The sequence below is a fragment of the Tupaia chinensis genome, unplaced genomic scaffold, assembly GCF_000334495.1.
Source record: "Tupaia chinensis unplaced genomic scaffold, TupChi_1.0 Scaffold000529_1, whole genome shotgun sequence".
Taxonomy (NCBI): Eukaryota; Metazoa; Chordata; class Mammalia; order Scandentia; family Tupaiidae; genus Tupaia; species Tupaia belangeri.
This window is the reverse complement of record NW_006160042.1, coordinates 992,548-1,002,593: the sequence shown is the minus strand read 5'-3', so window position 1 is coordinate 1,002,593 and position 10,046 is coordinate 992,548. Positions and strand designations below refer to the sequence as shown.

At 43.4% G+C, this 10,046-nt stretch overlaps 1 protein-coding gene across 2 annotated transcripts in view; it reads right to left on the bottom strand.

The window, feature by feature from the left end:
* ACP6 (acid phosphatase 6, lysophosphatidic) overlaps positions 1-10,046 on the bottom strand; it is a 29,186-nt gene that overhangs the window by 9,952 nt on the left and 9,188 nt on the right. Inside the window, exons 2-4 of one of the 2 annotated variants that reach the window (XM_027775198.1) lie at positions 4,557-4,685; positions 4,307-4,437; positions 3,886-3,965 (exon numbers count right to left, since the gene is read on the bottom strand). In XM_027775198.1, the coding sequence (XP_027630999.1) occupies positions 3,886-3,965; positions 4,307-4,437; positions 4,557-4,685 (340 nt within the window). Of the gene's footprint in view, positions 1-3,885; positions 3,966-4,306; positions 4,438-4,556; positions 4,689-10,046 lie in introns of both variants that reach the window. The other variant, XM_006157148.3, reaches the window with a different exon arrangement.

Genomic DNA, 10,046 nt, shown 5'->3' with positions numbered 1-10,046 from the left:
CGGGGCTCACGCCCCGGCGCGCAGCTGCGCCGCTGGTCGGCCGGCCCCCCTCCGGGGGGCCCGCGACTCGGGGCTCATGCCCCGGCGTTCAGCTGCCTCTCCAGGGCCGGCGTGTGGCCTTTGGACCTGCAAGCTGAAGCGGAAAACAAGGTCTGAGAACTTGCAACTTGAGAAGATGATGGTTACCAGCCCTGCATTGCCTCAGGGAAGAACAGGAACTACTCTACCATTCTTGAAGTGAAGGTACTTAATGAGACTAGGACAGTGTGGAATGGGGTAAGTGAAGAGAAGAGGATAGAGAAAGATAGCAAGTGAGCAATAGAGAGACAGGACGTCAGTGAGAAACAGATAGGGTTTATTAACTGTTGATGATGACATGTATAGAAATCTCAACTGGATTGGTCTGAGGAGTGTTTCATGTCTATAGTATTCTCAACTGGATTGGTCTGCGAAGTATTTCATGATGGGCAAAGTATTTTTACAAGCAAAACGAGAAATAGCAATTGACTGTTTTATAAAAATAATTAGAATAATAAAGATAATGATTGGGGAAAACAGAAAAGATATGGAATGTTGAAGTGGGGAGATTAATGTCTCTGTACTGACTGACGTGCATGGCATTCCCTTTTGAAGAAACAATGTAATACACAGTAAAGTTATATGTAATCCAATGTAATATGAAGAAGATATGATGATAAAAAATAAAAAAAATAAAAAAAATAAAAAAATAAAACAGTAGAGAAAAATGTAGGCAAGAAAGGTATATATAAAACTTCTTTACCACCTGCTCAATATCTTTGTAAATATAAAATTGTTCTTAAAGATAAAGATTATTATTCAAAAAAAAAAATATTCCTCATAAGAGCTCACTGCTGCTCAGAGCTCATAAGCACCTCGTCCCCAACCTGGAAATGCCCACCAGGGAAGATATCCTAACACTTCCTCATGCTTTGCTATATGCCAGACGTGGCAATGACCCGTGGCAGGTTCTCTTTCCACACAGCCTAAGCCTGATGGCAAAACAAACGGCTCCCAACATAGTAATCTGAAATTCATAGAGGTCAATTCACAGTGATTAGGTGAATCTCAACCCCAAAGACTTTTTTATTTCCAAACGAATTATTTAGTTAGAAACCCAGGACTTCAAAAGTCCATCTCTGGACTCCCACGTAGTAGACTGCAGTTCAAGTCCCACACCCAATGGCCTAAAATTCACCCCAGGCGCATGTGTATGCATGCTCAAATCCAGAGAGGCGAACAGAGAAGGGATGATGGTGTCCATCCCCCTAGGGGATGATTTCTCACGTTCTCTCTGTCTCTGTCTCTCTGGTGAGCTCACGCAACCCTATAGCAAAAATCTATTTAAAAAAAATAAAATAAAAAAGGAAACTATGGTAACTTGACTAGAATATCGGAATTCAGAATTGGTCCAGACAGAAAGAAACCAGACGGAAGCCCTAAGAGTTTAGTCCTGAAGATACAACTAACCAACAGGGTTGCCTTGGGAAAGTCGCTTCCCTTCTCTGGGGCTCATCTGTAAATTGAAGGTGTGGGATTATATTAGCAACTTTCAAATGTTTCTAAAGCACTAGAATCTCCCCCCATGACTCTGAAACAAAGTAATAAAAGAAAAGGTGCTGGGAACCAGCAGTTAGCGTAATGGCTATGTCGCTGGACTCCCACGTGTCGACCGCGGTTCACGTCCTGGACCTGGTGGCTTAAAACTCACACCGGGCGCGTGTGCGTGCGTGCCCAAGATCCCGAGAGGAGAATGGAGGAGAAGGGATTGCGGCGTGACCATCCCCCCGGGGGGTGATTTCTCGCTTTCTGTCTCTATGTCTCTCTCTGTCTGTCTGGCGAGCGCACACGCCCTATAGCGAAAACCTCTCCAAAAAAAAAAATAATAATAATAAAAAAAATAATAATAAAGGTGCTGATGGCTGCAAGGTGGGGGTGCAAAGCACAGGCACTTGCAGGTCCCATCCCCTTCCTTTCCTGTAGTTCCTGAGACCCCTCTGAAGAACCCAGGGGTGCTATAGGACGCACTGTGAATAGAATACGGGGCCGGGCTGGTAACGCAGTGGTTAAGGTGCTGGACTCCCACAAGGGCAACTGACCGTCCTGGACCTGGCAGCTTGCTTGTTCGCTCTCTCTGGTCAAATTAAAAATAATCATAATAATAAATTTAAAAATTTTTAAAAATACATCAAATGACTAGGCCCTGTCCACTTACGCATGTCCTCAGAGATCAGTTGACACCATGTCCTTCCCCACTGAAACCTGGGGGACATCCTCACTGAGACCTGCCTACAGGTAAGGTGGCCGTCAAGAAACAGCTTTCCTCCTTAGTCATACTTCTGACGGGTTTCAAGAAGAGGACATTTGTTTTTTACTTTTAAGTTTATTTCCTTCATGAGAGTGAAGAGACAGACACAAAGAAAGAAACAGAGGAAAAGAAAGAGATAAAAAGAGACAAGCACCCTCAACAGGGTCTCATGTTGTGATCTCCCACCCCCAACCCAGCCTTCCTAGCCAGCCATGATCATGGGCAGGTGCACCCACCATGTAAGGTCTACAGGGGAAATGAACCTGCAACCTTCCCTATGGACTCATCATCACTTGAGCAGCGTGTTCCTGCTGTGCAAGAGAGCTGGCCCAACATTTGCTTTGTAGAAGCTAAGCAACTGAAGGGCTTTCATAAGATCAGGCATTGCAAATTATTCCTAAACTCAAGGGCCTCCAAGAAGTGAGGTGCAAGCCCTCCTGTTTGCTTTACGTTATCTAGACACGCACAGTACAGCCAGAACTGCAACCGCACACCACACAGTAGGGGCAAGGCCAGCCTCTTCTGACCAGAACAGTCTATTATTCTACATATACATTTTTTTAATTTGATGAAAATTTTGTTTCTATTTGAGACACTTCTAAAGTGGCTAAACAAAATAACAGGGACCTTTGCCTTGTGGCACCAATTCAGAATTTTAATACTAGTAAGGTCATAGTGACCTGAAACTCTGACTGGTGATTAAACGTGAATTTTAACCAATTACAAATGACACAATGCAGCTTCATCTGATGACCAAAGGCCCTCAACACATAGGATCCATAACAGAAAATAATAAATGCAGTTCTTGGTGGTAAAAAGGTTAGGAACCATTGATTGCAATTACTCACTGGCTAACTATGTCAAAACCCAAACTCAGTAGACCTTCTCAATAGAAAGGCCACACAGAATACTATTAACACCACTGGGCCATGCTATGGCTCATGTCTAAGATCAGAGCAGTAGCAGTAGTCTGTCACTGGAGGGCACATTCGTTGGCCTTAGCAGTAGTCCAGCTAAGTGTCCTTCCTGCCCTCCTTTCTAGTCAGTAGTGTGTCACTTAAGTAAAAGCTCATTGTATTGTCCAGAGACCTGCCTGGGCTGCCTTAGGTAGTCTGTGTAGAAGCTGGAGAGGAGAAGTCAGGAGCCAGACCGCATTGAGCAGTTGATGTGGTGCCCAGCTGGCAAGGGCAGCATTAAGGCCAGATAGGGACAGACTCAACAGAACAGGTATCCCGTGGAAGTCACATGTGTGGAGAACAGGCACCAAGAAAGAGGGAGGTCCTTTAGAAATGAGAAGAAAAAGAGGCCAGCAGGTGGCATGGTGGTTAAGGGCACTGGACTCCCACATGGCTAACTATGGTTCAAGTCCCAGATCTGGCAACTTGCTTTCTCACTTTCTCGCTCTTTCTCTGTCTCTCTCTGGTCAAATTAAAATAAAATAAAATAATAAAGTTAAATAAAATAACTCTTTAAAAAAAAAAAAGAAAGAAAAGAAAGAAAGAAATGAGAATAAAAAGTCCAGAAGGACAGAGGCTGACTTTCAGAGCCCAAACACAAACCTTCTTTCTGACGTTGGAAAAGTCCAGCCAGCAAACAACGGGTAGACTCCAGATTCCGATACATGTTGGTGGAACGTACACTGGGGGAAAAACGTTAAAAGGCAGAGATGCTCATTAGGGGAATATTTAATTATCATACTCTATTCTATAGAGCAGCTGGGAGTCTTTCAAGAGTACATAAAAGAGGCTACGAGGAATGTTTTACCACTCAGTGGCATGGCTGCCCCCAGGGACTTAAGGCCAATGGGTGTGCCTCCAGTGACAGTGACTATCTACTTAAAGAATTCTGGGACAAGTCATCCCCCAAACTACCCTGGGTGAAAATGGAACCACCTCAGGAGTGGGAAGGAAGGAGTCAGGACAGGTTTCCTTATGCCCAACATCTTAAACTGGTGCAACATCCCCTTTTCAAGCAACTCACAAGACTTCCTGTGGGTTAAAAGTTGGTGAGAGAAAGGGGGTGTCCTCCACATAGTTCTTCCTCAGTCTCTCTCCCAGGGCATACATCTGCTGCATGCCCACCTTGGTCAGCTGCCCAGCAAACATGCCCCCCTAGAGTGGGGAAGAAAATCAGAGGAAAACAAAAACACCTGGCAGCCTGCTGAAGTCGGTCCAGAGAATGCTGTGGGAGCTGTGCAGGGGGTTCCCCGGAGCAGGGAAACATTGCTCACCTTCAGGGTTGTCTCACGGTATTGACAGTCGTAAGGAGAATGTGGTTTCGGGCCGCCGGCTAGATTGGTGACTGTGTAATCAAACTGAGTTTGGGGCGGAACCTCTAATAGCTGAGGGCTCCACTCCACCTGCTATGACCATGGAAAACAACAGTGTTACCAAAGAGAAAAAAAAAAAAAAAGCTCTTGGACCTTAAAGTATTAACACGCGGTACTCAGAAGGCACGGCTGGAATTGCTCTGACACTAGGCCTGCAACCTTCCCATAGGAAGGAAGGCAAGAAACTTGAACTTTAGCTCTAATTAAGGGAAGAAAAGACTCTTGATGTCTTATTCCAGGTATCCACAGCCCAACCCCAAAGTAAAGAGCAGAAGCAGCCAGAATGCCTGGCACGCAAACACCTGGTGAGTGATGAATATGAACCAATGAAAGATGCTCTCCCTGACCCCGTGTCTGTAAAGATTTCTAAGGACTCAATCTCCAGTTTTCTATGCCCAGCACCCTACCCTTAAGGATTCTACTTAATGGCCTTTGTAACTACCAGATATTGCCCTTCCTTGCATCCAATTTCTGAAACATGCAACTGCCATCTAAGAAGCCTTTGCTTCTTCATCATCCTCCTTGTGATCTGACCCTGCCTGCACTGCACTCGTCATGGCTTTCAAAACATCTCAAGGACTCAGCGTTCCAACTGCCCACAAAACTCTCCTCCTCACTGATTCAGATTTGATGACTTTGGTTTTAAAAACAAAGGTCTTTTCTTCTAATCCCATATACCAGCTCCCCTTCCTAACCTCCTGTATATCTCTCAATACTACCAAAATTCTCTTAGGCCCCCAAATCAAACCTCTGATTCCCCACAGCTCCACCATCCAGGCACCAAGCCCAGTTAATGACTGGCTAGGAAAAAGTCACTCCCAGTGGTCCTTCTATTATCATAATGTCAGAGTATAAACCTCATGACCTCTGGCAGAAGCCCAAACAGACTTCCTTCCATCCCCACAGTCCATCCATCCATAACCACCTCAGTAATCTTTGTTTTAATTGATTAAATACATTTTATTAACAATTTTTTTCTTTTTAATCGCCAGTAATTGTGTATATGACCTACTTAGGGGTACAATGTAATGTTCTAATACATAAGAGGAGTCCAAAAAGTTTATTAGAAATGTGTATGATGGGGGCCAGCAGGTGGGGTGGTGGCTAAGGTGCTGGATTCCCACATGGTCGACCATGATTCTAGTCCTGGACCTGGTGGCTTGCTTTCTCACTTTCCATCTCTCTCACTCTCTCTAATTCTATACCTCTCTGGTCAAATTTAAATAAATAAAATTAAATTAAATGATTCTTTTAAAAAATGAAATGCATATGATGGCTCCATAGCACAGCTGTCAAGTGCTGTGTACGGAAAGCCAGATTCCACATGGCTGACTACAGTTTGAGTCCTGGCCCTAAGAGCTTGAAAAACTCACCAGGCACATGTGTATGTATACCCAAATCCTGACAGAATGGAGGAATAAAGGAAAAAAGATTGGCATGACCATATGCCACCAGAGGTGTTCTCTCTCTCTCTCTCTCTCTCTCTCTCGCAAGTACACATGCTCTCTAGCAATAAAAATAATTTTTAATGTATCTTATAAAAAAACTATGCATGGATTTCAAAAACATTTTTGCATCAAAATAAATTTGGATATGACCTACTTAGGGGTACAATGTAATGTTCTAATACATAAGAGGAGTCCAAAAAGTTTATTAGAAATGTGTATGATGGGGGCCAGCAGGTGGGGTGGTGGCTAAGGTGCTGGATTCCCACATGGTCGACCATGATTCTAGTCCTGGACCTGGTGGCTTGCTTTCTCACTTTCCATCTCTCTCACTCTCTCTAATTCTATACCTCTCTGGTCAAATTTAAATAAATAAAATTAAATTAAATGATTCTTTTAAAAAATGAAATGCATATGATGGCTCCATAGCACAGCTGTCAAGTGCTGTGTACGGAAAGCCAGATTCCACATGGCTGACTACAGTTTGAGTCCTGGCCCTAAGAGCTTGAAAAACTCACCAGGCACATGTGTATGTATACCCAAATCCTGACAGAATGGAGGAATAAAGGAAAAAAGATTGGCATGACCATATCCCACCAGAGGTGTTCTCTCTCTCTCTCTCTCTCTCTCTCTAGCAAGTACACATGCTCTCTAGCAATAAAAATAATTTTTAATGTAACTTATAAAAAAAACTATGCATGGATTTCAAAAACATTTTTGCATCAAAATAAATTTGGACTTTTATTCTATTTTCCCACAAACTTTCTGAAGCCCTCTCATACATGGAATGACTAAATCACCTTAATTAATAAGTTCATCTCCTCACTTATTAATTTTATGTGGTAGAAACACTTACAATCTATTCTTAGTAATATTCCAAAAAAGTCAAACTCTTAGAATAAGAGAGCCGAGTGATGATTATCAGTAACAGAGGGAATGGATGGGGAAAGAAAAGATGTTAATCAAAGGGTACGAATTTCAGGTGGATAGGATCTGATGCACAGAATGGTGACCGTGATAAATAATAATGCACTGACTATTTCAGAATCACCTAACTCATCTGGCTAAGCCATTTTCATCCTATCAAGTGTTTGCTTAATGTTTCAGAGGTGAGCATCTGGCCTTTAAGGACTTGCACACCTTGGCCCAGCCTTTGCACCCATGTCTGTCTCCACCCCTTCCCCAGCCCACACCCCACCCACCACTTCCCTGCACCTTAATTCAGTGCTTCTCTTGTCTGGAAGGATTCCTGTTCCTATCTGCCCGACTAGCTTCTCTCCAATGTTGAAGGATAGCTCAATTCTTACTTCCCCATCAGTGACTACTTTGGTTTTCAGTGATTATCTTCTTATTCTGAATTCCTACAGCACTTACAACCAAAAGAACAATGTTCAACTCAATTTCCAACTTTGTGTCATTTTAAAACTAACATTTTAAAGCACACTATGTCACATGTCGTATTTATCCTCACCCCTCCCAGAACTACCTCAGCAGTGCCACTGAGAATCTCAGGTTCTCTTTGCACAGAGGAAGCCCTCCATTTTCCAAGGAGGCAACACCTCGATCCCACCCACTCCTACACCCAAATCCCAAGTCTCCTCCCCACTGGTGTTACCCCAGCTGATATCCAATTAAGCGTTCACAGGGAGAGTTTCATTTCACAGTTCTGATCCTGACTCCCCTGGGTAAAAGCCTTCAAGGACTCACAGTCATATGGTGGCCCCCTTTCCTCTCTAGTACCCCCTGCCACTTCTTTCCTGCCCTACACATTTACTCTCTGGCCACACAACTTTGTTTTCTTCAGTACCATTCTCACACCTTTCAACACGACATTCCTTCTGCCTGGAATTTTCTGTCCCCTTTCATCTGAAAAGACTCTTCTGAATTTGGTAAGAATTAATTTAAACATTCCCAGAAGTCAAGACCACAACCCTGTACTTTCAGAGCAGTCTCGGTGGGTCTTTTTGATAGCATTTGCACAGCTGTATGAGAAGAATTCCTTTACTGATGCATACTGTTTAGTAGACTTAGCTTTCTGGAAACAGAAATGAATACACCCACTGACCTTGTATTCTAGGTGCCCAACAAAGGGCCTGGCATACAACAGGTACAATTTCTTTCTTTCTTTTTAATTTTTTTTGGAGAGGTTTTTTGCTATAGGGCACGTGCGCTCACCAGACAGACAGAGAGAAACAGAGAGACAGAAAGTGAGAAATCACCCCCCAGGGAGGATGGCCACGCCGCAATCCCTTCTCCTCCATTCTCCTCTCGGGATCTTGGGCACACACGCACACTCGCCCAGCGTGAGTTTTAAGCCACTGGGTCCAGGACGTGAACCGCGGTCAGCTACATGGGAGTCCAGCGACATAGCCATTACGCTAACTGCTGGTCCCACAACAGGTACAATTTCTAACTCCCACAATTTGCTATATTCTGTGGAACATAACCAGCTTGAGGTACCTTGACTCTGCCTTTCCTGAGTTTTCAGATAAGCAGAGAAAGCAAACTATGAATGTAAATGACAGTGAAACCAAACAAAAGCAAGTATGTACTGCATAAACACTGATGAAGGTCATTGTATTGATAGTTCGAAGGCAAGACAGATTTTTTCTTCTGCTGAGGGTTCAGGATAACTTTCGTAGAAGGAATGGCATTTGAAATGAGTAAGATTGGGACCAGCAGTTAGCGTAATGGCTATGTCACTGGACTCCCAGGTAGTCGACCGCGGTTCGAGTCACGGACCCGGTTGCTTAAGCTCACGACGGGCGTGTGTGCGTGCGTGCCCAAGATCCTGAGAGGAGAATGGAGAAGGGATTGCAGCGTGGCCATCCCCCCCGGGGGGTGATTTCTCGCTTTCTGTCTCTCTGTCTGGCAAGCGCACGCACCCTATAGCAAAAACCTCTTCAAAAAAAAAAAAAAAAAAAGAAGAAAGAAAGAAATGAATAGGATTTAGAGAAGCAAGAGACTCAGACTTGTGAGAGTAAGAGGTAGATTAGAAGAAAAAGGGTGAGGGGATGACATTGAAAACTCCAAGAATATGTAGAAAGTAAAGCAGAGATGGACAAGAATGTGCAGAGCAAAGAAACAGTTTCATTTGCTTTAACCTGGGAATAGTTTTCAAACATTTTAATTAGCAAATACTAAGTATAGTTGAACTTTATATTCTATTTATAAAGGCAAAAGCTAGTTGGAGTAGGAATAGGAACTCAGAGCCACAGCCACTCAGCATTCCTCCTACCCACAGGCTCCGTGGAGGAGCCTGAAAGCCAACAGTATACAAAGGGGGTGGGGGTGGGGCAGACAGGAGTCCTTAAGAAGTCCACAAAAAATGTAAATTATGAAAACTGCGCATGGATTTCAGGGCTATTTTTCCTCCACAAAAAACAAATGTGTACTTTAATTGCATTCTTCCACAGACTTTTTGAAATCCTCCCAGGGAAGACAGGATGCAGAAGCCACTTCCTTCCATCTTTTTTCTTTTTTGGCCATAGAGTGTGTGCATCACCAGAGAATGACAAAGAGAGTGAGAGGAAAAAGTGAAAATCACTCCCAGGGGAGATGACCATGCCACAATTCCTTCTCCTATATTTCCCTCTCAGAGTTTTATAAACATACACATTGCTTGGTGTGATTTTCTGGCTGCCAGATAGAGTCTGAACCTGATCAGAGAATGAAGAAAAACTAAGAATTTCCTAAACTGAAAATTAATGAAGGTTGAACTAAAAGTAAAATGTCTTTTCTAAGGAGCTTGGACTACAAGGTTATCCATTTACATCTTTTTTCTTTTTAAATTTTTTTATTATTATTCATACATTAAATTGCTATTCATCATTTAGATTGTGAAGAGACTTCACTCAGAATGATATACACCTCAGTCCAGCCCAGTTGAGGCCACTATACACATCCTCGTCAACAGATAATAAACCCTATCTGTGTCCCACAAGTG